Source organism: Drosophila elegans, unplaced genomic scaffold (assembly GCF_018152505.1).
Source record: "Drosophila elegans isolate 14027-0461.03 unplaced genomic scaffold, ASM1815250v1 contig_208, whole genome shotgun sequence".
Lineage (NCBI taxonomy): Eukaryota > Metazoa > Arthropoda > Insecta > Diptera > Drosophilidae > Drosophila > Drosophila elegans.
The window spans coordinates 15,434,783-15,460,576 of record NW_024545578.1 but is presented as its reverse complement, the minus strand read 5'-3'; the positions used below and the strand labels follow the sequence as shown (position 1 = coordinate 15,460,576).

At 38.3% G+C, this 25,794-nt stretch overlaps 6 protein-coding genes and 1 non-coding gene across 7 annotated transcripts; all 7 read right to left on the bottom strand.

Annotated features, from left to right (window-relative positions):
• Positions 1-588: 588 nt before the first annotated feature.
• LOC108150374 (leucine-rich repeat-containing protein 59) lies at positions 589-3,574 on the bottom strand. The gene is made up of 4 exons (XM_017278514.2): positions 3,342-3,574; positions 2,326-2,385; positions 1,996-2,262; positions 589-1,899 (listed from the first exon to the last, which is right to left on the bottom strand). Exons 1-4 carry the CDS (start codon positions 3,453-3,455, stop codon positions 1,348-1,350), a joined length of 993 nt encoding a protein of 330 aa, XP_017134003.1. The 5' UTR covers positions 3,456-3,574; the 3' UTR covers positions 589-1,347.
• Positions 3,575-3,665: 91 nt separating this feature from the next.
• LOC108150154 lies at positions 3,666-4,908 on the bottom strand. The gene is made up of 3 exons (XM_017278122.2): positions 4,479-4,908; positions 4,219-4,301; positions 3,666-4,171 (listed from the first exon to the last, which is right to left on the bottom strand). Exons 1-3 carry the CDS (start codon positions 4,822-4,824, stop codon positions 3,833-3,835), a joined length of 768 nt encoding a protein of 255 aa, XP_017133611.1. The 5' UTR covers positions 4,825-4,908; the 3' UTR covers positions 3,666-3,832.
• Positions 4,909-5,317: 409 nt separating this feature from the next.
• On the bottom strand, positions 5,318-7,174 carry LOC108150369 (40S ribosomal protein S9). Its single transcript, XM_017278506.1, has 4 exons — positions 7,102-7,174; positions 6,663-6,908; positions 5,878-6,064; positions 5,318-5,590 (listed from the first exon to the last, which is right to left on the bottom strand). The coding sequence occupies exons 2-4, from the start codon at positions 6,883-6,885 to the stop codon at positions 5,413-5,415; spliced, it is 588 nt and encodes a 195-aa protein (XP_017133995.1). The 5' UTR covers positions 6,886-6,908; positions 7,102-7,174; the 3' UTR covers positions 5,318-5,412.
• A 573-nt stretch (positions 7,175-7,747) lies between these two features.
• Positions 7,748-8,399, bottom strand: LOC108150181. Its single transcript, XM_017278171.1, has 3 exons — positions 8,184-8,399; positions 7,965-8,132; positions 7,748-7,909 (listed from the first exon to the last, which is right to left on the bottom strand). Exons 1-3 carry the CDS (start codon positions 8,397-8,399, stop codon positions 7,748-7,750), a joined length of 546 nt encoding a protein of 181 aa, XP_017133660.1.
• A 154-nt stretch (positions 8,400-8,553) lies between these two features.
• Positions 8,554-9,147, bottom strand: LOC108150092. The gene is made up of 2 exons (XM_017278056.1): positions 8,764-9,147; positions 8,554-8,709 (listed from the first exon to the last, which is right to left on the bottom strand). Exons 1-2 carry the CDS (start codon positions 9,145-9,147, stop codon positions 8,554-8,556), a joined length of 540 nt encoding a protein of 179 aa, XP_017133545.1.
• A 1,276-nt stretch (positions 9,148-10,423) lies between these two features.
• LOC108150093 lies at positions 10,424-11,036 on the bottom strand. Its single transcript, XM_017278057.1, has 2 exons — positions 10,659-11,036; positions 10,424-10,573 (listed from the first exon to the last, which is right to left on the bottom strand). The coding sequence occupies exons 1-2, from the start codon at positions 11,034-11,036 to the stop codon at positions 10,424-10,426; spliced, it is 528 nt and encodes a 175-aa protein (XP_017133546.1).
• A 4,844-nt stretch (positions 11,037-15,880) lies between these two features.
• Trnap-ugg lies at positions 15,881-15,952 on the bottom strand. Its single transcript has one exon. It is a non-coding gene; the product is annotated as a tRNA-Pro (tRNA).
• Between the last annotated feature and the right edge of the window lie 9,842 nt (positions 15,953-25,794).

Here is a 25,794-nt window from a genome sequence, read left to right as displayed (position 1 = left end):
TTAATTTCTGTTTCATAGTGAGGATTTTGTGCACCTAAAAAAAAACTTAATAAGATGTTATCAAACACGGTATCTTTAATTTATAGATCACGTTTTAAAATCGAGGCCGAAATTTGCAATAGTAGTTAAGATTTGTTTGTTTTGTTGACAAGAGTGACGAGAGTTTTATAGAAATAAGCTCTGATTTCCCCAGTATTCAACCTTTTAAAGGTTTCCTTCTGTGAAAGTTTCTCGTTTATTTTGTACAATAATCAGAAAAAATGTACATATTAATAAAAATAAATTGCGGAGCGTTTAATATTTATTTTTAATAAAAAAAATTGAGATAAAGACACTCGCGTGCCCGACGGGAGCTATAAATATTAGATAACAACCTGAACAAATCGGTAGATAAGCATAAATTTGAAATAATCTAAATTGAAATTAGGTTTATTAACGATTTCCTGGGAAATAAAACTTATTTAAATGGTTTGATTTGGGCCAATAATTCTTGACGTTTAGCATTTATTTTAAAGGGGCCTAAAAATAGAACCAATGATAAGAAAATATTTGTTCTTCCACGAAGTATAAGAAAAAAATCAAGAGGCATTCGTTAAAATGTAAAATTTTATTCCAAATATCTTGCAAATTCTTTGTTACAATACAATTATTTTGTTTTTGCATAAATCATATGAAACCGCTTTTATTTCGTTTTGATTTCGTGCAAAATCCAACCAAAAATGGTAAACATTTCCGTTGCGTTTACTATAAAAACCTATGAGATTTGAAATCTACAAATGTAAAATGGTCGGGCCAATATAAATACAATTTGAGCTTGAACTTTAAATAATATGGGAATTGCACAGGAAACTCTTACTATAGATTTATATATATTATTTGTGTGATGCTGATTCGATCCGATCTGACAGATGTGGACATTACGAGGGTGTCTGGTCTGACTGTGTCTGTAGTTTCTATGCGTTGGCCAGTTTGGAACCGCCATTCAGTTACTATTGAGTTGAGCTTGAGCTATGGTTAGGTTAGCTGTAGATTCATCTGAGTTCAATTGAGTTGAGTGATTGAGTGTAGTTTGGTGTCTTTTATGTGGCCTCTTCAGTTGCGGAGTGCGTGTGCTTTTTTTGTTAAAATCTTCTGTCAATGGACGTAGTTACTTAGTGTCTATCAAACTAAATGGCAGTAAATTACAGATAATGGTATATCAAAGTAGCAGTCGTATAACTCGTTCAGGTGGTCTACACGTATTCCAATTTAATATTTGCCTCCACACACGCGTTGTGCATCCGAATTTTGTTAAGCGATTCCCTCTATTTGAAGCCCAGCGCCCTAAGGCTTCAAATAAATGAACCGTCAGTGTTCCTCTGGCGGTGTTCGAAACTCCGAGATCCAGTCGGTGACACGCAGTCGGAAGATCTCCGTCTTGGTCAGGATCCAATCACGATACTGGTGGGGTATATACTCCACCAGCTTGTCTGCGATGTCCGGGTTCTTAAACATGATCATGTAAATGATCAAAACGTTGATGATGAAGAGGACGAGAAAGGTCATCAATGAGGATAGTGCAGCCCTTGAGAGTACGTTCAGCCAGGATCCGCCATTGGAGTTCTTTTTCTTCTGATTGTTCTTCTGATTTGACTTGGCTCCCGATCCAGTACCAGTTTCTGATGATCCTCCTGCATTCACTGCTTTGATTGTCAGTTCATTGTCCCCCGCTCCAGCGAGTTTTTTGGCTTTCGCTTTCTTGTTATTGGGTTTAGTGGACTTCTTTCCACCACCTGCTCCGCCATTTGTTTGGGTGGAGTTGGCATTGGAATCTCCACCTCCGGCCATTTTCTGGGTCTCCTGGGCGGCCAAACGTTCGCGTTCAATGAATTCCGGCTTGTAGTTGGCGCAGATGCTGACCTGGAAAATGGTGAAAACAGAAAAAGGTTAAATGGCAAAATGGGAAAATGGGAAAATGGGCGCTCTCGAGGGCCATTCAAGTCGAGAGCCACTTACAGTATTCTTAGCCGCCTGCTGGCAGTCCCTTTGCGTGGAGCAGCAACCGACAATCTTTTCCCAGGCGGGCGTTAGGGGATTCCCCTTCAGATCCAAGTACCGCAAACGACGCAGCTGACCAAAGCTAATGGGCAAGTGCTCCAAGCAGTTGTTGTACAGGTCCAAGTGGCGCAGCTGCTCCAGCTGGCCAAAGTCCTCGGGCAGAAAGGTTATTTGATTCTTGCTCAGATCCAGTCGCACCAAACGTGTGAGAATCGAAAAGTTTTTCTAACCGAAGAGTGCCAGTTAGGAAGTGTGTTTAATGGGGTCTTTTGGACTTGGGCTACTTACTCCCAGATTGACCAGACGATTGCTGGACAGATCCAAAACAGTGACGCGCTTGAACGAAGCCTGCAAAGCACAAAGGCAAACTGAGCTGAGAAGTTGTGGCAAAACATGACCGAAAAAAGAAACCCCCGAAAACTGTAACTGCCATTAAATCCCTTTCATTATTTTCCACCGCTTACTGGTTAAGAATGAAGGTATGTTCGAGTTCTGAGGTCATTGAATTGTATGTATGATCTTATTGGGAATCCAAAACTCATATACGTATTTATATCTTTAAGAGTTTAGAGCACAAATTGTTATATTAAGGACCTATGAAAGTTTGTTTTTTTATGATTCTTTTTATAATTCTTATTTAATAAATACTTAATCAAAAAAAATATTGTCCCGATCCAAATATAAGAACTTAAGGTTACTTAGATGGTTTTTATTAAGAATAAGCAGATTTATTGGAGATTTAAGATTCTCATATTTTTTATATATAGCCAAAGTAAATTAACGTTTCTTTATTAAAAAAAACCATTACCATAACCATTTAGATTGGATGTCAAAAAAATAATCTGTTTCACTCAAAATGAACTACCAGGTATCAAGTAGTCGAGACAGTCGACCCTAACTTCTATACTTGTTTTTCCTTTTTTTGGCAACCTTTTGAGTTTTTGAGGGGTGGTAAAGACCAAAAATCAACCCCCTGGCGCAAACTCAACTGCAATTTTAACCACACAAGGGTTAAGGGGTGTGCGAAAGGGAGAGGGGAAGTCAACGTCAGCGTTAATTGCAAGCCAGCCGGCTGAACATTGCAGCCAACAACAAGAACATGAAGGAGAGAGGAAGTGGATATCTCAATCTCCAAAGCCCACCCACCCCCTGCTATTTGCGCAAGCGAGATAGACAGTGACTAGACATTCGCCAGACAACAGACGTGGCCCCATGGGGGAGCGAGATGGGGTATAGTGCATATATAGAGACACCAAGAATCGGTGCTAATTACCGCAGAAGCAGTAAGCAGTGTTTGTACTTACAATCTCCCGCACCGGTATTTCGCTCAGCTCAGAAAGGCTTAAATCGCAAGACTCGTCCACCACCCGCTCCTTCACGTTCACTTTCACCTTCGCCTTGTCACCGGGCTTCGGCATTTTCGCAATATTTATTAATCCACAATTTTTGATTTAGATCCAGCTGTTGTTTTTCTTGGGAGTTTGTGTTTACGCGAATCTCAAGTGATTTTCAAAAGTTCGTTCTGTGAGAATGGCACTTTGGTGCGGAAGCGCGCTAAAGCTCAGGAAAAAACGAGTGCCAAGCCGATAACGGTAGTATTTTGTTGGACAACAAATCCGGTCATACTGTTGACTTTTAAAAACTGGGTGACTTTATTTTCAAAAAATAAACTTGCCGAATGTTTATAATTAAAGTTGCTTTCATATGGTCTACGCCTTAACAAGTTTTTACCTAAGAATTATATTAGGACCGCTTTCTTGATGAACTGTTTAGTAAAGTCCTTAATACAATTAAGCTAACTTACAATACTTTGCTTACTTTTAACTAATTCTTCGCGTTTTACTTCGATTTCCATCTCAAGTAATTGGTTCTTTAATCGGGCCGTTTGAAGTTCCACAATTTGCTTTTCTACTTCGTATTTGTGTTTCTCAGCGGCTCTGGAATTCTGGTCTCTATAATATTCCTGTTGTATCTTAATCAATTCCATCTGCTCCTCTTCAATTCGGGTATTCTCTTTAACTTCCAACAATCTTGTTGAGTTTCCATTCCGCATTATGTTTTGGTTCCATCTTCGAGAATCCTCGAAGCTGTCGACCTCAGGTTCTTCGAAATCATCCATGTTCTGCTTGAAAAACTGAAAGAGACATTAATGAAGAAGCAAATATAAACTTAAAAACTTACTTGCAGCAACTGTGAACTATCAGAGTTATGCGAGCTGATCGAAGGATCTTCTTCTTTCGCTACATTTATTAACTGAAAATTACCTGCAAACAAAAAAAAAGAAATTATATATTAATATATTAACAGCTTTTAGTTGTACTCATGTTTTATATTATATTTTGTTGGCAGTTACTTGGTCCTTACATATTTTATATAGACTGTCTATAATTTATTATGAAATGAAATACATTTTTAAAATGTACCTATACTAAAACACTTACCGTCACTATCAAACTGGTTTTCCAGTGGTGTGGTGGTGGTTCCTGTAGGCACATAGGATTCGGAAAGCTCCTTCTCCGCGTCCCAATTTTTGACTCCTCTGAGTTTATTCCGAGAGTTTTTCTTCATATTATCGTACTTCTCCCGTAAAGCGGTCCATGATCGATCGGTTCCAGTTTGCGTCCTAAACTCCTTGGCAAGTCGCTCCCAAGTTTCTGCCTTTTTTCGCCATGTAGCCGCATCTTTCTTCTTGTCTTGCAGAATATCCTTGTTCAACAGCACGAGATCTATGAGCGCGTGCTCTTCCTGCTCGCTGAAGTTTTTCCCTCGAATTCTTTTCGAAGACATTTAAGACTCTAAAATTTAGAGTTTAAAATTTGGGAAGACACAGCACAACAAATTTAATGTAAACACGAAACAGCTGTTTGGCCCTTCCTTATCGATACCTCGAAATATCATCCCTGATTGGACATGGGGGGAAAAAAGTGAAATAATTTAACTCGCCTTATTTTTAAAAAGTTTAATTTAGTTGCAGCTTTATTATATATAATTGATTTGTTTGTAATTACTTGATCAAATCTAAATAAACAATGCTAGAAAAGTGTGCACAGTATGGCAAATGAATTCAGATAGGGTTTATAATATAACTTTTACAATAAAGACTAGAAATTTGACTACCCCATGAATTGTTATTAAATTGTGTTCAGTATTAAGAACAATACAAAATAAACATAATAAATTAAAACATAAAATTATAAAAAATAACCTCAAACCACTTTTAGTTCAGTTATCTTTGGTCGTCTATAAACCCTGTACCAAACCAATGAACAAACAGTACAACTTTAAGGTAATTTTACATTTATTTGTGTAAAACAAACAGATTTTTATCAAAAGTCTGCGCCTTGAATTTTAGTGGCTGCAGCTGGCTACCGCTGCTTAGTCCTCCTCCTCTTCGGCAGCTCCGCCGCCACCGCCCTGGTTCTTCTTCAGGTTCTTCCTCTTGACGCGACCGGGACGGCCGCCGCCGAAGGGCGACTTCAGGGAGAAGTCGATGTGCTTCTGGGAGTCCAGACGCACAACGAACGACGGGATGTTGACCACCTGCTTGCGGACACTGTGGAAAAACAAAAAAAAAATTGGTTAGTTAAACCCGGGAGGAAGGAAACACAGCATATGGTGGCTGCGGGATTGGGTCTAAAAACGTTCAGTGCAACTTACGCTAGGCGGGCATTTTGCATTTTCGATTGGAGTGAACGGAGTCACATGCGCAATCTAAAGACGTTGAGAGCCGGTGCAAGCATTGGCGCTTGTTCGACTCCCAAGTGGTCTTACTGAACAAAACAGAGTTATATCTGAGACAGCCTGGCGACGCTTTTGTCGCTATATCCAAGCGATATTTACCGAATGTGACGCTGGCGGATCAGGACGCGGGCGTGATGGATGGACTTGGCCAATCCCAGCTTGAACACCTGCGTCTGCAGACGGCGCTCCAAGAAGTCCTCGATCTTCAGACCCAGCACGTAATCGAGCTTCATGCGGGACTCGTCCAGGACACCGATACGGACCAGACGACGCAGCAGGGCGTTACCTGTTCATAAAGAGGGTATCATTAGCAGGAATTCCAAAGGGGGTGCAAAAATTAGGACATGGAACTTTTTTCAGTGCGTATTTGTTAACGTCAAAGGTTTTTTCAGACAAGAAGTGTCAGAATATTATTTTTAATACAATTCATCATGTCAAGTTCGGTTATGCAGACGAACTTCCCCAATAATTTGTTAAGAAAATTCTGTATCCCAATTGCATTATCTCTTTGATTGTTCTAGAAGTTTACATTATAGAAGTCTACATTATATTAATAGTAATAGCATTTAACACGTGCTTTGTTAAGATAAGATAACGTATTTTTTGTAATATGGAAAATATAAAAACGGTTTGTGTATATTAAAATGAGGTATGAATATAGTGAAATTTATTACTTATTTAAATTTTATTATTCAGTTAAGGGTTGAGAAAAGTAAACACTTTTGATAAGGTGTGAATATGTATCATTAAATTGTGGAACTTATACGGAACAAGATATAGCAATCAAATTTTTAAGACGCATTGGTTTACAGACATTTTAAAAACACGTGCCCACGTCTGTTTATGGGAAGTTCAACCGTAATTAATTAATACCCAGTACTCACCCTGGAACAGACGCTTCTCATCCTTCTCGTCAAGGGTCAGCAGCTCACGGGCGGCCTTACGGATCTTGGCCAGGGCGTACTTGACGCGCCACACCTCACGCTTGTTGCGCAGACCATACTCGCCGATGATCTTCAACTCCTGGTCCAGTCGCGCCTTCTCATAGGGGCGACGGGGAGTCACGTAGGTCTTCGAAAAGACCGAGGGAATGCGGCCGTTCACCATGGTTCCGACAATTCAACCGAGCACTGCAGAAACAAAAAAGTTGGGTTAAATTCGGCAATCTATTTGCATTTGCGGCATCTCCAAAGTTTTCTTTTTGATTTTGGTTGAACTCTGCGTGCCGGCAGTTTATTTAGCCTAGACTTGCAGTATTTCTATTTCCTGGCGCAAATTACATTTTTTTTATAAGTTTTTGCGGAGCTCCGCGTTTTTACTTACGATTTTGCTCGCGATTAGAATAGGAAAGAGAGAAAAATAGAGATGGAGAATCGCCGATGAAAGCATCGCGCTTATCGATACCATATCGATAGGAACATCGATGACATCGGTGATGTCTATGGCTTATTGATGATAACGGTCACTCCAAAAAATGTCAATGCATTTCTTGGGCACTGTTAACGATTTCACTCAAGGTTTTTCTTTAGTAGACTTTTTAAATGCGCCAGATTTCATTATGGCATTAAGCTAAAATGCTAATGCTATTCCGACTTGAATATGTTATTAGGTCGATAGTATCGATGGTTTAAATTATCACTATCGAAATGTTCTCAAAACAAAGTAAAATGCAACCATAAATTAGCAAAACATTTAAAATTTATTGGATCTGACTATTATTTTGGAAAACATGAATTTTGCAATTCCCAGCTAATTTTAGGTGGCGCCGCCATTAGTCTATGTGGCCGAATATGAAACATTCTGTGTCCAATGTAACTTACCCTTAATAAATGTAGAATGTAATTACCATGTAAGTAATAGAGGTATTCCTGAAACTGATTTTGAATTTAGCATACTAGTAGTTAGTGTTGTTGTATTTTAATATATATTTATACATTCAATACAAGTTTATTTGAAATTTATGACAACTTTACTCAGAATATTTGTCAACTCGAGTGGCATAGACTCTTATGACCGTTCTCCATTTTTTCATCAAAGATGTTCGCAATTGAAACATATAAACACCGTTCGGGATTGGAATCTCCTTAACTGTGTTTTCATCGACAGAAAAACCGTTGACAATTATGTGTTGCTGTGGGTTTTACTTTAAGTAAGGTTAAGTCTACGCAAAAATGTTTATTACTCACCTGAATAGGACAGGTGCCGTTTATATTCGAAAATCTCATCAACGGCGTCATCAGAAATCTAAAATATCTATTGGCTAAAAGCAGTTGTCCTAAAACACAGTAGTCCAAGGTCTCGTTTAGAAATTGAAAGCGACGATTTTTGACTGTTTTGAAACCTCCCAGGTTGAACTAGAATATAATTTTTTTTTATTTTTACATGGAGCTTACTTCGCAACTTACAATGATGTCATTAATAGGATCTTTATAGAGTATCACCTGGTTGACATAAAGAGAGGATCGCCCATTTTCCCTGCGCGTCAATTTACAAGTTTCAAAATATGTGAACGAAGGATCCAAAGATCGGCACTCCATTTTGCTGACTCGGAAAACTTTTCCATCGGTCCCATACAAAATGATCAGTATGGGTAGAAATAAATTCAATATATGATTTTTCATGCTGTCTCGTTGGAGATTATTATTAAACTATTATGCTGTCTGGCTCTGCTAAAGGCCAATTTAACATCTGGTTTGCTTTAATTAATTAAAATTGATTTTGTTTTATCTTCGATTGACTTATATTTGATTGTTTCGGTAATTACTTTAATAACAGTTAACCACGTCGACCGTATACATTAACCTGTAATCGCCAGACTCCAAAACCGCCCACCGAAACAACCATTTTGTATTCGCCTTCAGGTAAAATGGTATGCAGGTGCTTCAGCGTCTGTTCGTTGAATATCATTTTCTTCACATATATATCTTTTTCCTGTTGGTATAAAATAATGGTTATTGAACAAGTTCGTAAAAAAAATGTACTCACAAGATATGGGCAGGTGTGATTGGCATTTGTGGCCGCCATAAGGGATTCATGGAACATATAGAATATCGGATATTTCTCTGGTCTGCGCATATAATAACAAAAGTCGATGGTGTGATTTACCAAAAACAACCTGAATACATTCGACTTGCGAAATATGCTTAGGTTGAACTGAATTTTATCGATGGGCTTGTCGCATTTTAACGCTATGTGAAAATTCATGCCCACGACATTTCTGCGCACCATCTTCAAGTTACACTCCTTGACCTCCACAAACTCCGAGTCCAGACTGCAGCAATCTATGTTGGTGAAGCGAAAATGAGCTCCTCGGATAGTGGGAAATAGGTCCACAATCAAAAGTAGGTTGAGAATGCCCGCAAACTTCATGTTGCGTGTTGCAGTTTTGGTGACAATTTGACATCATTTCGTTTGGGTAACTCACTGCTATTATAACTAAATCAAGCTGCGTAGGTAATATATTGTGTATAAAGATAATTATCTTTTTCCTACACTGAGCTCAAAAAGTTTCTCTTGGTCTCCTAATTTGTTTTACTTTGTCATATCTAAATCTTTACTTAAAAAACTGTACATCAACTAAACTTCAACCCAAAGTCAAATGACGGTGTCGCAGAAACCGCTTAAGGTATTAAATTAAATACATTTTTAAAATAAGTTTTAAAGTCTAATAAAACGAGAAACAAATCAAAAGCAACCTGTCATATCGACGGATTTTTCGGTAGATTTTCATTCATTCTCATTTTACCGAATGATTTGTTTTGAATTATAAGTGCTTTTTTATAGATTTAAAGCCCAAATTATTAAATAATTGTCAAAACACATAAACCCAAAACAATAAGTTGATAAACGATTACTGTAATTTTTTATTTGTCATAAGAAAATAAATGAGTTTGCAAACTAGTTAAATTTGTAACGTTACGTATGTAAATTAATTTTTAAATCTGTCGAAGCCAATCAATAATTTTTTTTGCGTACATTTTTATTAGTGCACGATGAACTTTGCCACTTGCAACTTGGACTTGCGGATACAGTAACAGAAATCTACAGATTGATTGAAGAGAAACGGACGATATCCGTTTGACCTCTTGTATAGCGCCAAGTGGATATTCACTTTGGTGATGGGCGTTTAATTAATATTCCAGACCATATAAAAAGCGGCTACTCCCTGTCGAACAATCTTCATTTCACTGCGATAAAAATCTCAATACAAGGTGTCTAAGGACTGACAAATCACATTGTGCAACTGAAAGCCGCCCATTACCAGTATTGTCCAGTTTAAAGTAAACAGAATTCCAATAATGAGACCGCTCAGCATGGTCTGCTATTTGCGTTTGAGGTCTATATGTACTGAGTTCTTCCAAATTATATGTGATTGAGCAACAATTATATATCAATTTTCCAAAATATGTTGGCGATTATTGAAATCCCCCCAAATTAGCATTACAAAATACCATTTTTGATTATGTTGGTGCACATAAAAACATGATTTACTAATTTACTTTTAATAATTTAATAATTATTGATTGAAATAGTTTTATAGTTTAATAATTATAGATTAAGTTACCAAACAATGGTCTAATAGGGAACCAAATACAAATATTTAGAATAATATAGTGGGTGGCAAATATACATTTTTTTACTCCGTTTAACCATTTCTGGTTGCATAAATCTTTATAGATACCCGATATGCCTTATCCGTTGCAACGTTCACTTGTATCATATAATCTCCATTGGGTATGGGTAGATCCTTCAAATCGTTTTGCTTGTAGATAAAGTTATTTATAATCAAATCGTGCTGTTAATAAAGTAAAATTATAAAAAATATATTTTTATAACTCAAAGGTAAAAGGTTTGCTGTTTCTTCCTATTTTTATACTCACATTATATGGACACGAGTGATTCATGTTGGAGGTGGAGAGAAAAACATTGTGCATCATATAAATAAGTGGATGTGCTCTTGGATTACGCATATAGTAACAAAAATCGAGGGTTTGATTGAAGAGATATGGTCGATATCCATTGGATTTCTTGTACAGCGACACATTGATGCCCACGTTGTCGATGGGAATTTTGTAAAGCTTCCAGACCATAAAAAATGCCGCCACGCCTCGGGAAACAACCTTCATCTCGCAACGGCTGAAATCCGAAATCGAGGTGTCGAAGGATTCGCAAATTACATTTTTCAACTGAAACTCTCCATTTACTAGTATTGGCACAAGTAAAGTCCAACAAATTCCGATGACGAGACCTTTCTCCATGCTTTAATATATTCAACTGCTTTGATAGACACATTACGAGCATCAATTAAAAAACAATTTTCAAAGTTTCGCAAACAAAATAATTGCTATCTTTTCCTAGGAAATACGTTGGCGGACAACAATTTAGAATAAACGTAAAAACCTCAAACCCTTGTTAGTATTACATTTAAATAAAGATCTGCAGTAACTTGCCAATATTTTGCTAATATTTATATCGAAATATATGTATATCTTATTGCATAAAATAAATAACCTCAAAAAATAAGTTTTGAAACAAAATAAGACAATAAATATAACAAACCTAAATAAATGGTTTAAAAAGAAAATTAAAATGAATTGACTATGTAATAAAAAATAGCCTGTATGAAATGTTTCTACTTCTGTTTTAGTTCTATATTTAATAGTCTAGTGACTTTTTGGCGGTCAATATATTTTCCTCTTCTAATTCGTTAGTGAATGGATTTTCTTTTACTTGAATGGGTATCGCCCGGTAAACTTTTTGTTAGAAGCAGTTTAAACTGAGCTTTCAAAGTTTTAAAAAATGTTGAAATATTAACTGACTTCCAAGAACCTTTGTTTTGATCCTGTATATTTTTTCTTTTCTTAGCTGCAATAGTTGGCCACAATTTCTTTGGTCTACCGCACATGACAACTCCACAGGACATGACCGGAAAAACTTTAGCAATAAAATGCACATAGAATGTTATGGCACAACAAAACGAGAAAGCTGCAAAACAATGTGCATTAGGTTGACTGGAACATGAGTCACGTGGCCCCAGGTTTTGGGTCAAATTCAGGGACCACATCCAAAGTTGCTAAGCTGCGACTATTTTCCCCCAGTTGGTGTTTGAGTTTTCCCCACAGTTGTTCATTGCTCGTTGATTTGTTGCGTTGTCCTGCCCAGCAAAACGTTTTGTTGCACTCACCAACTGACCTTGTTAGCCGCCAGGTTAATCAGGAAAACTTTTAATTAGACAAATTATAACTTTGCCCCAGGCACCGGTAAACTTTGAGCAGCGTCAAGTTTATTATTCATAACGAAAGCGGAAGCAACAGCAAGGGTCGCATCGCGATTACCTGCGCCTTAACCGACTAAACCTCAGTTATTTATTTTAATAAAGCCACAAGCGGCCGTACAAACTTCGTTCATTTTCCGGCGGCGGAGGAACTGCAGCTGCCTTGTTATTAATCATTATTGCCCGTGGCCCCGGCAATTTGTCGTAATGATTACGGCAACCCACCCCCAATGCCATCCCATCCCCATGATCCGGAAGAAATGTTGCCACTTAACCGCTCCTTTGGCCCTTGGTCAGTCGAGTGATGCATTCGATTCGAATGGTTAACGATTTTGGAAATGACTCGAGTCACAGAGAAAAAATATTATGTTTTCGTTGACCCGTTTTTTAAAAAGCAGTAGTAGTTTAAGAAACTTTCTAGTGATATATAATGACATTATCAGAGCTTGGTGTAATTAAACAAAATATAATTCAATTTTGATATTAACAAATAGTTTTTTCTACTAAACAGCAAGCAGGTATTTTTTGTTATACGAACATCACTATTTCCCTTAAATATTGGTTCAAATAAGACCCCTTATTGTAAAATCTTACCGAAAATTGAAATATAAGACTAAAATAAGGGAATTTTAAACCATTTTATACTGCTTTTGGACACGCAAGAAGGTGAAAATTAGGCATTCTCACAATCTATACTAAAATTGTTCTTACATTAAACATCCTTCAGAATTTCAACAAAATATTATTATAGTCTGAAGACAATAGGAGCTGGATGTGAATATTTTTTTTTCTGTGCATGATATCCTGCGGCGGAGATTTGTAGCTTTGACAATTTGCCTGCTGATTGCTTGGCCAATTGTTCTACAAGTTCGATGCTCGATGTCTGCAAATTGACTTGTGTAGGCTTAAGGGATTACAACTGGGTCGGGACATGTATCGAGTGAAAAATGCCCTCGCCAAGGAATTCGAAACAGTTTCTCATTCGGACATCCTTTTCACATGGACACATGTGGGCAATGCGACGTATGCGCGATGTGCCATAAATTGCGTCCCAACTATTTTTGCTGGTTACCAGGGCGAAATGTGCCAATAAATAATTCGATATGCCTGTCAAAAATTGGGCACAAAGCAGGATGGCTGGGACCCAACTTTAAACGGAAACGGATATACAATTTCTGTAATTTTCGTTAGTGACCAAGTCGAACTCTCAACCGGATGGCGTTGCCCGAAAGAGGAAATTGGCAAAAACAAAAAAATGGGAAGTAAAAACCAGGCCAACCTCTGACATTCACATTCAAAAGCTTAGGAAGTTGATCAGCACGGCCAAGTTTTCCCCTTGGCTTTTTTGTGTTTGTTTTCATTGGTGTGAAAAATGTAATAATGCTCGAGTTTGAGTGTATGTGTTTTGGGCATGCCAACAACATTTCTTCTCTACTTTATGAGTATCATGTGTGGCGTATGCTTTTCTTCTTTTATGTTCCAGCATTTCTTTCGAGGCTCGAGGCTATTTTGTATCTGAGCCACTGAGTTTGGCCAGACTTGATGAAGTTATGTGCGGCTCACACGAGACTGCGCTCACTACTTTATGGGGCCCTCTTTTTGTTTTTTTGGGAATGACACGACAGGTCATCAAAAATAATGTTTTGCCAGCTAATGTTGCTTACTTTTGGGTAGGAGTTTAGATAATTTAAAGCATTTTTTTGAATAACATATTTGACATGCTGATAGTTATTATGTTATGAAAATCAATATTAAAACATTTAACAATTTACGAAAAATAATATTTCCAAAAATATTTTTATATAAAACATAGAAAAAAGTCTTGTTTGATTTTTAGAAGAATATTTTTATATCAATTGTAACAAACCAAACAAAAAAATAGTAAAATGAGATTTAAGTGTGCAAAAATTAAATAAATCTTTAATTATTTTGTATTCCAAAAGGAACCAGAATCGATTGAATCCTTTTTCTGGTATAAACGTGTTGAGTAGGCCATTTGGTCCGAATATTGTCTTCGGCAGGCACACATTTCCCTCCTTTTTTTCGATTTTCTTGAGTGTGTGTTGCTGGCCGTGTGAAAATGCGCCTAGGGTCATGGTCAAGTGTCCGAGCACGAACTGTAGTGGCAATTTCGTTTATTTGAAAGCACTCGCCGGTCGCCTTTTCCCCTCAACACTATCCATTTAGTTTTGCCTTAGTTGCGGCTGCTACCATCAATCGCATTGGAATGGGTAGGTTCCATATTGCTGTTGGCACAACATTTGCCTTGAACAAGTTTTTATTCTTTTTCGACGTTGGGCGTTTTTGGCAATGGTTTCGGTTCGATTTGGATTGATATTTTGATTTTATTTCTGTATGTTTTTCCCGTTTTTCAATTATTTTCCATCTCTGGTAAAAGTCACCAGACAATTTGGCTGTTGATGCGTTCCCCAGTCCTTTTTTTTTTTTTTTTTTTTTGATATTTTCTAAAAGTTTTGTAACCATTTGCATTTTCATTTGGGGGTCACTACATAGAGGAGACGTGCAGCGAGTTATAAAATCGAATTTATTGTAGTTGAGTGGAGCTGTATGGGGGGATGTGTTGTACGCCTGAATGCAATTTTTGATTTGGCAAATATGTTTTGGTGGTTTTTTTTTCCTCCTCTTTGGAGGCTGTCTGTTGTGGGGCTTCCGCTGATTGAATTGCCATGTTATAGTCCTGACGCTGCAGGAGATGAATATTGATAAAAAAGTGTATCTAAACGAAGTCCATATCCTCTATTCGTGATCTCCATGAAGCGCGGGGAATTTGTGTATTTTTTGTCCTCCTCTTAACTTTGTTAATTTGTTTTACGGGCTCTCACTCGTTTTAGCCTCCATTGTTGTTTTCTGGGCCACTTAAACGTGTTCCCGGCCCACACAGATACGTGCGGTTGGTTGTCCTGGCAGCCTAATATGTGGTCCTTTATTGTTTTTTTTTTTCTTATTTTACTGCCTGAAGAATTATTTTTTTGGGCCTTTGCATCCATATTTTCCATGGAGAGTCCTTGAGTATATATGCTCGCCTGAGCATGTTAATTGAGGAATTTTTGATGGTGATTAGAGGGGGCCATAAAAAAAACAGCCAGATTCCCATTTAGATATGGCTAATAGAATGCAATAAACATTAATTTACTGTGGCAAGCAATTGAACTCGATAATCTTTCAGTTGATTTTGAAGTAGGTTTTGAGTGGCAATGGAAAATATGAAAGCAATACTTGAACATCTTTCACTGACAACAAGTGTCTTGACATGTTTTTCTGAAGGGGCGAATATCCAGACGACTTGGGGGACCTGAGGTTGTATGGCAGCAGAGGCAAGTGTTGCCAATATATATGTATATATGTTTGACAAGCATATGAAACACTTGACAACGGCCAAACAAACATGACAGACAGTCTGTGTGGAAGTGGAAAGGAGCCCCAATATATATACGATATGGCAAGCGGTTATGCCAGACGGATTAAATGGGCGGGAAGGTGGCTAACGAACATGCCAGCATAAGAAATTGACTCTCAATATATGGAATTGAATTGTTCATCGTTGATTGGAGTATGTGGCCGAGAAATTGGCTTATTCAGGCTAAACAATGGGCTTCCTTTGCTTGTTCTGCGTCAGTTGCACTTGCTTAGTGAATGCCAAATTCACAACATAAGCCTTTCCTTGATTTTATTTCATTTAATTCAGCTTTTGTTTTAGTCAAAACAATTTAGTAAATTCTTATTAAAATTTAGTCAGACAAAGTCCCTTTTTAATTTATTCATGTTGAGTAAAATAAATCTTATTAAAAATTAAAATAAAATAAATCCGGGCTCAACCGGGATTTGAACCCGGGACCTCTCGCACCCAAAGCGAGAATCATACCCCTAGACCATTGAGCCGCTATAAATAAACCCAAAAGAGTTTTAGGTCTTAAGCTGGCTAACACGTCTTTAAGCTTGGTCGAAAGATGACATTCCGATATGCATAATAAGGCAGCATTTTAATGACCTTTGAAACGTATAAAACTGGTTTGGGGTGAATTTGCTGGTTAAAGTGTGCATTGGCACTATTAAATAATACACAGCATATAAGTACATTAAATATTAAGTATGATAATAATTTAAATTAATTCCACAAAAGTTTGTATGTTGTTTTTGTTTTTCTTACTTTTAAGTAAGGCTCTATTTTCCCAATTATTTTTAACAACTTTTCCCACGACCTTAGCCACAATTTACTTATTTCTATCTTAAGCACTTCTCATTCCACTAATAGACACCGTGACCAGTGACAAATGAGAGTGCAAAATACTTCTCGTTAAAACTAATTAAAACCGTTTAATTGCCTTTAAGGACGAACGTGCAGGATGTGAACAATTTTAATTGCCACGAGCACACGTACAGCGTGGCCTCCAATTAGAGAACTAGAATAATAAAAAAAGAGGTCCAGGCCAATCTTGACTGCTGCTTGTAAGCTGAACATCTGGCCACGTGACAAGCAGCACAAAACAGTAGTAGTGGCAGCACAAAAAATGTCCCCAAAAAGGAGTCGCGCTGTGAGTCAATAAAAAGCCAAATGGCCATAAGAAATGACCGGCAAAGGAACTCGACGGGAAATGCCAAGGAACAGAGGACACATTCGGGCTTAATGTGCGTTAAAAGGCAACCTCCGAGCAAAGTGACTTTAAAGGAAATGTTTAAACCAAAAGTTTTGGTCAACTTATGGGGTGGAAATCGAGGGGGAGGGGAGGGGGGAATGGCCGAAGGGTGGGGCTTAAGAGCCATTGTTGTGAAATTAAATTCCAACTATGTGGGAGAAGCTGTATTTTGCAGGACGAAAACGAAGACCAGGTAGATTCGTTTTGGGCGCCGGCAGAAAGCAGCTTTTGTTATTTTTACACTTCATTGCCGTGGAATTTACTTTGTTGGCCCTTTGTTTCCGACTTGGGACGTCGCCGTCGCACCGCAAAAACGCAGGCAAGCGTAAAGATAAAACTTGTGTCGACTTATTCTCTGTTCCCCGCATCTGACCCGGATCCCATTTGTTTTTCCAATGAGGGTGTGGGTGTGGGTGTGCGTACGATTGTCATAATGTTTGGGCAGAGAAAACAAATGAAAAGCTCTCACTGAACTGGAAAACCATCTCCGACTCGTCTCGTCTCGTCTCGTTTCGCTTGGCTGTATGGCAACAATTTCAGAATTTTATGCCCCACAAAGGCCAAATTTTTAATAATTCCCGACGTACGCAAATGTTCCAAAGGACAAGGCGTGACAAGGACTCGATAAGGTTATTTTATCCCACATTCCAACTGCCACCCAAAAGACTTTGGCCCCAACAACTTTTTATCTTTATTGAATTTGCACCTTGGCAGGCATTTCAATGCTGATGATGATGATGATGGGCTTGTTGTTAAATATTTTGACATTTCCCTTTTCCTGTTTTTGCCCTCATCCCTCATCCCTCATGCCTCATCCCGGCCAAGTTTCCCCATCAAAGTGCTGACAACGTTTTCTCGCTTTATTATATTTATTTTGACAGCCACCGTATAAGTCCGTTATCCTTAGCCAATGCTGCCGAGTTTTTGTGTGCACTTTATGAAGTTCGAGTGCTGTTTAAACTTTTCACTTTATGGCAGTTGCTTTCGGCTAACCCCAGAAGGCTGCTGATTAGTTAAAAGAGATTTATGCATGAACATCCTGCCTCCTTATTTGCACACGAACACACTGATAAGCAAACCTGTTACAATCAAAATTTCAGAACAACACTTTTAAAAGTCTGAAAAGAAAGAAATCAAAGTTATTTTTGCTAAAATACTTGTTTTCTCTGTATTGTGTTTGGTTAAAACTTGATTTCAAGAGTTAGTCGTTCTATTTGTGCTTCTATATTTTCATTTACTAATGAGGTCTTAGGTTTAAATTTTTAATATGTAAAATGCAGAAAATTTCTTTAAAAACATTGCATTATTAAAGCTTTTGCTGTGGCGAAATAAATGTTCAAACATTATATTCATGCATGCACAATGTGGCACTTACGCAATTTCTTAAAATCTTACTTTTACTTTTGAGTTTAAGCCGTCTCTTTTCTACCTGTGCACCAATAAATGTTTGAAGTTTATTTTTATACGGTAACATGTGCAGCACGTGGCGTATGCGTAATTTCTCGATGCGTGCGGCTTTAAGCATAAGCTTTAAGCTGAAATCCAATCGACAAGTTGGCGTATAGTTCTTGTTGCTGCGGTTGCCTACGTGACGTATACGTGATGGGGACAATGCTGCCGACGCTGATTTTTAACACATGTCCTGCCAGCATCCTTGTGGCAGTCCTTGTGTGTGTATATGTGTATATGTGTGCGTACCAGCTCTTGTGTGCTTGTATCGCATTGCAGGCAGCAATTTAATTTGAAATTTAATGCCAAGTTTGAAAGGCGACGCGTGCCGGGAATACACATGAAGACCAAGCAAACTGTTGTCAACCATATTACATTATTTTCTCTGTCGTCTCAAGTTTTAGCAGAAGTTTGCATGCTAATTAGGAGTCGGATACTTAAAAAGAGCTCATTTTGAGCGTGAAATTCGTCAGCTTTTAGTGCATTAACTTGCGAACAGAGCCGCAGGCGTCAGGCTGTCACAAATAGTTGCGGCAAATGCCAAAAATGTTTCGAGGCAGCGCAATTGTTTACAGCGACGTGCTCGGAAAACCAAGTGCGATGGAAGCCTGGGGGGAGGTAAAATCGAGGAAAGCATATGCGATGCCCAGCAAACAAACAGCGTAAAATGGTAAATTAAAAAAAGAGGAAAACCCCTAGAGAGAATGAAAACATTCTGGCCATGATTAGACGGGCAGCTGTTGATGAATAGCTGAAGGATGTGCGACTTGCATGGCTGATGACGGTCGGATACTGCACAGGACCAACACAATCAATCAAAAAGGGGGCGGGGTCAGATGGCCACTGTGTCATCAATCTTGTAGCCAAGTGCGTATGCGTAATGTGCGTCCAATGAAATGCGCGGGGTCGGTAATTAATCAGATGTGCGAAAGTCCTACCCACACTGCTCCTTACACTTCACTTCCTGCCACACAAAGAACAGGTTCAATGACACTAATCGTCCTTAAATGACTAAACGCATCCGGCTGATTAAATTAACACTCGATTCAGCCGAGCTTTCTATGAAAATTAAGGATAAGAGACCAGGATGTGCACGTGAAAAAAATCGGAACAATTCCCTATTGTACTAAATTTCAAAGAAAACACGTGGAAATTTAAGTGTGCTTATAGTTAAAAAATAAAGCACTTGGTAATTAAGTTATCAGCTAATAAATTAAAACTCAAAAGAGTTGAAATTTAATATGCAGTTTGTTATAAAAAATTTAATTAAAAACAAAAATTAAGCATTTTTCAAATGCATAATTTTTTTGGAACAGAAAATTTGAAATCAATCGAAACCTTTGCAAATCCAATACAATTTGAATTTCTTCTCTTGTGTATGACAAAAATCTGTGACTGCTCAAACATGCAAATGAAAATTGCGTACATAATTAAATGTGCTGGGGAAAATGTGTAAAATGTGCAGGAAAATGCGGTTACGTCGAGCTTCTAGGGCGAGGAACAAAGAGAGCAGCCGGAAAAAAGGCGTCGTCATGTGAGCCATACAAAAGTCATCCGACAATGGCACAGGAAGTGTTGCAGTTGGTAATGGAAAAAACACATGACAGCCAGTGGCAGAGAAAGCGGCAGGAAATAAAAGGGGTCGAAACAAAAGGGGTAAATAAATGGGTGATAGCAGGAAGGCTACTGAAAGCTGGGTAATTTCTGCAGTTGCACGATGACCCGCCGTGCAGAACAAAAGACCTATGTGCCAAAGGAGCAAACCCTACTCCACACACATATATATAGACAGCAATTTTACAGTCCCTCGAAGAAACTAGAGGGATATGGGATAAGGAATATACGGAAGGAAAAATGTGTCTCTCAAAATATGCACAACTTTTGCCAGTTCCGGCAACTTTCCCACTACCACGATGTTAGTACTCTATTATGGGTAAAATTTAATTTACTACTCGGGGCCGGATGACAAGGAGTGCGAGTGCACAGGACATGTTGATGTCGATGCGCACGATTTAATAGTTTCCTTCGCCAACTTTTGTGAACAGTTGAGAAAGAGAGATTCCTCCCGACCAAATGGCAAAAGTAAATTAATTTAAGTGCATGTCACAGCATATTGCCTGGACCCTGAAATGCAGACATTGGACTCCGGACTCTGGACCCTGGACTGCCCCTAAATCATTTAACAAGCTTCCATCCTCGTTTTTTGATGCTTATGAAATGTTGCTCGTAAAATTGTTTATGTGTCTGCAATGAGCGGCGCCGCTGCATCCTGCTGTTCGTTCTGGTCCTGATCCTGCTACTGCTTCTGCTCCTGCTTCTGCTCCTGCTTCTGCTCCTGCTTCTGCTCCTGCTTCTGCTCCTGCCATTTTCCGCAGCAGGAGCAGCTGCTGTTTCCGCCCCGGCATTGCACTCTAATCACATTTTGTGTGCACCCCCTTCGAACTCGCAATTGGTTTACCCCGCTGCTGTGTCGAGCTTTTAATGAAGTTGTTACCGGGGCTGAGGGGATGTTAAAAAACCGGAGGAGGAAAAACTGGCGGAAAAGTCGATGGAAAAGCATGTGTGGTTAGGTGCGTATGTGCGGCAGAGTGTGAGAGGTACGAAAACAAACTTGAAGAGTACTATATGCTGGCAAACGATCAACAAATTGGTCGGTTTGCAGCTAATGGCTCAGAAATGTGTGGCAATCGAAAGCGAAATAGAGAAATATTGGGAGGTATACGACCATATGTTGGTTTTGACGTACCTAAAAAGTACCTCCATTTGGGTCAAGTTTGTCAATGATGCGTTAAGCAATTAAGTCGCCGAAAAAGTGTACTTACATTGTAATTTCTTCAAAAATAAAAAGTTGTGAATAAGTGACTGGGAAATACTCGTTGATTAAAAATATTTTATATTTTTTTTTGCTTTTCTAAATAAAAGAACACTTCACTTTTACAGTACAACATATCTCCTGCACTTAAAGAATTTTTCCTGAAATTACGGAATTTAGTTTTGTGACTATGTGGTTAAATTAAAAGAAAATTTGTTTAACAAAAATTATCAAGCAAATACTTTTCAAATCAAAAAAACAATTTTTTTTACTATATAAAATTAATTTAAGACTGCACAGTATAAGCATTTAAAAATCTATTTTCTATAAGTATCTTCTGGTATCAGTAACCCAAATAGTAAATAAATCAGAGATTCATAAGCCAAATTAAGCGAATCAATAGAAACTTTCCTAATCCGCTGGCTTACCAGATAACCACAAGCAAATACAATTCACTAAAGATGCTTTTCATACATCCAAATGCAACTTGGCCCGAGGAAAGCTGGTAAAGTTTATTTTTGTTATCAATTTGGGTTACTGGCTAAGTACAAACAGCAATAAACATTTCCCTCAGCGTTGACTATTAAGGCAAAGATTTAGTACTTGAATGATTCCCTCGCTTTGTGTATGCTGGTTGTGTTGCTGCCATAATTCTATGTTGGTCTGGGTATATATGTGTTCGTGTGTATATAGTGGGTGAACCCACACAACCTTGACACGCCTTCCACAATGTTTTGTGTAATGCCTAGGCTAGCAGTTACAACACCCATAACACACACGCCTTTCTTTCATTCAAGTTTCTATATTCACCCATTTCCCATTCGCATTCCCTATTCCGTTTTAGTTTTTGTTCTTGGGGCTGCTCTCTTTTCGGGTCGAACTTTTGCGACATTGGCACTGGCGAATGATTTAAAACTTTTCTTGTTATTTTCGTCTTTAACAAGTTTTCCGGTATCCCCAACTGGAGCCGGAATTGGAGCTATACCTCTTCTGAGATGGAGCAAGGCCACCCATGGGCACTATTTGCTGCTGGCAAAGTTGTACGCAACAAATTAATTTAATGTCAGACACAAGACGCAAACTTGCTGGGTTGTGGCTTGCATCGCTCGTAAAATTAGACTGGGTAGTGACTGGAGTTTATTCTACTTCTTTCTTGTTTTGTTTTTGTTTTGGGCCTTTAAATGAAGTGCCGGTGACATAAATTCATTTAGCACAGGCGCTAAAACGGAAGCCAACTTTTATGGATGCCAGCATTTGAGCATTGCATGGCAACTAGTGGGTGATGTTAAGACATGGTTTTAGGAAGTGTCAGGTGACAAGGTAGGATGTTGGCACTTAATTGCTTGCAGGGTGATTTAACGATTACCTAAGGTGGAAATAAAATATTACAGTTTTTTTAAGTTCCAAATGATGGGAAAACTTTTTGTTGTGCTAAAATAAAATGTTAATACAAGAAAATGTTTAAATTCAGGTTTCAAAGTATCATTTTGACTTATTAAGAAGTAAATATGTTATTGAAATAATACTATAAATGTTTATCTGTTCTTTCGTTTGGTAAAGTTCTTAATTTTAAACTTTTTTTATTATCGCTATTAAATTTCCATCCAAGTAAGTGCGTAAACACACAGAAAAAGCCACAGTCAGCTATAGCTTTAGTCTTAAAGCTCTTCCACTTACCAAAATGTCGCGTGGGTCTTAAATGGAATCAGGACCTCTTACCACCTACGATTAAACCTCATCCCTCCACCAACCCACTGACCATTTGGCAAGCAGAAACACTCTGATTCCGGAGTGGAATATACCGCACTTACATTGCCATTTGCTGGCACTACATTCATTACGAGGGCAGTGGGCCTTACCACCCAACTTCGCCCGGGATAATTGCACTTGTCAGCATTTGTTTTGCACTGACCAGCAAATGACCCCCAAAGTTACATACCCACATTTAATATACAGTACACTCAATACGCCCGAGTTGAGAATGGCGTAACATAAATTGCCATTGTGTGCTATAAAGTGCAAGTAAAATAAATTGAAACGGGAAAGTTTACATTTTATGTATAAATATTGTATGTGAGGGTAAACCGTTCGTGGCACCTTCCCCCAACTTCGTGATGTTGCGAATTTATTGCACTCCATTTGAACGTTTTGCTGAATTATTGTAGACGTAAATTGAAAATGGCAAAGCTGGGCAAAAAGAAAGCAAGTATATATCAAAGAATGCTGTCCAACTTCCTTATTTTTTGTCCATTTTAATGGCCTGGTCAGTGCAGCGTAAAACAAGGGCCAAACAATTGCATTACATGCTCCAAATGGGAATCGATGCGGATGAGTGCACACAGCTGCTTTTGGGGCAATGCCTTAAAAGTACCCTTTAGCATAAATATTTGCGCAGAACCACCGCATTTGTCTAGACATTTGCATATTTATTCGAATCAAAAATAAATTTGCCGCTCATAAAAGCAAGAAATCAATTTTCTTTTGCCTCACAAAAAAAAAAAGGTTCCGAAAGTGATACAAATTTGGGTGGGAGGGCTAAATATTCACCCTTTCAAAACAGAAAAAACACCCAGTAAAGGATTAATGTAAAATTTATATATAGCCAGAGAGACACTCTGAAACTTGCAATAAAATGTAAATATTTTATAGATAAGCTCCGAATGAGAGTGAACCCTTTTTTGCCTGCGGTTGCGGCCTTTGTTGAACCTTTTTTAACCTGATTTTGACAGGGCTAATGGGCTTACATCATGTTGTTGTCTGCTCATCGGGTAAATGGGTACTGTGAAATTCCAGTAGGCTTAGCGGTTCATCAAACCGTGCTCAGTGGCTTAGGTCACATTTAATTCAATTGAAAAGTGCAGGGAATTACGTGATCAGATACGCAAAACAAAGGTGAGCAAAATGTCAAATGGCTGCTGGCTCAATTTCGTGTCAACGACGTAGTTCAGGTAATTTCCGCAGAAACTTTGGCAGCCATTTTGTCGCTGACATTTTATTTATGTGCGGCCATAACTCAACTGTAAATGCTCACATACCAACGTTCCCACATCCTCCAACACACATGCACACACACTGACACATGGAAACATTAGCTGGGACAAGCCAAGTGCTCCTAGTTTCCGTTTCCGGCGCAAAGTTGCCAGGCAGCCTTGCAAAATTAACAACAATGGCGGTGCTAAAGACGTCGCCTCATCTTCTCAGTGTGTGTGCGCGTGTGGCTTTTGTGGCTTTAAGTAGCGAAATGTGCCAGGTCACCCACACAGGATCTGGATCCCTTTCCTTCCGTATCTAGCGCCATTTAGTTGCTGATTTTCTTACACTTTTTAGCGCTGCCAGTTCGCCGTCATTTTACGGCGAGGTTTCCGTACGTGCAATGCATTGCCACGCTGAATGTGAATGCGAGTGCGAATATGAATGCGCATTGTAGTTTCGGGGGGTAAAGCGTTCAAGGTGAGGGGGCCACGACATCCAACTGGCAAGCAGCGAGGATTTATGTAGTCTTTTGGCCCCGGCACAGGCCAATTGAAATGTCACGTCGTCTAACGATGAATGAGGGCGTAATGAAGCGCTTAATGTGGTGGGAAATTCTAATCAAATGGTTAAGAAAATTAAATTATTCCATTTCCTTGCTAATGCAAAATTATACTCTATAAAAATAATAATTAAATAACATTCCATTTCTCTAATCAACAGAGAAAATAAAAAAAAGACTAAAACTTAAAGTGGAAATAGAATTTTGTTGTTTCCAATTAAAACTGTTTAGAATCTTCAATATTGATGTATTTTTGAACCAATGGTAACATTACTTTCACAGAACAAAAAATATAATAGAAGTTTGAGTTCAATTAGCAATTTGAGGAATCAAAACAAATGGAATAAATGTATAAGCCAATATAGCGAATAAAAAGCTCTATCAAAAATGAAGTTTTCTCGTGAAAACCAAACGCAATCGCCTGAGCTAAGTAAAACTCTATAAATTTAGAAATTAGATTTAGTTAAAACCCATTGGTATTTAAGCGAACAAAAATGCTTCCAATTTATCGACAGAATTAAGCGGGTATAATCCGATTAAATGTTTTAAAAATAATAAATATTTGTTTTGCACTCAGCTGCTACATTGACTGTTAAATAAGTGCTGCTTGCCACTTCCGCAAATAAATTGAAAACAGCATTTGGCTAATTAACATTTGATAGTCCCACCAGGAAGCGTAAATCCATAGTTTTAAATACATTTTATTTTCGCTATTCCACCGTTTCAGCGGTCACTCAATGCCATTTCAAATGGCAAAGATACATTTTCCATTGTCATATTTTCGACCATTTTCCATTTTCCATTTCCAATTCCCAATCAACTCGTTTCTATGGCAGCCCGTGCACATGGAAAGCATTTTAAAATGTCAATCCAATGAATGTTTTATTTGTGACGATGCAGCAGCAGCAACCATCAATTTGTGTGGGTTCGATATGGGATAATGGCAGCTGGCATTTTATTTAATTCGCACGACTGCATGCGATTTATGCATTTGAAAAGTTCTGTGGTGAGGGACCAGCATCTACATATATATACTTTTTAGTTTTACTTTTATCCGAGTGAATAGAACCGAAACTTGTTCAGCAAGTTCAAGCCCGCTGATAGAGACAGCAATTTGCGTCTTCACTTTCAATGCCCCAGCATCTTCTCGCATATAATATGTACATGCCCACTCTTGATATCTCGGATTTCCCTCTTCTGCTGCGATGGCAATGAACTTCGGCGGGATGCAGTCGAGAACTTCAAGCTACTTTATCTGTATCTATCAGTTGCCCAGTTGGCCGAGAGCTGTCAA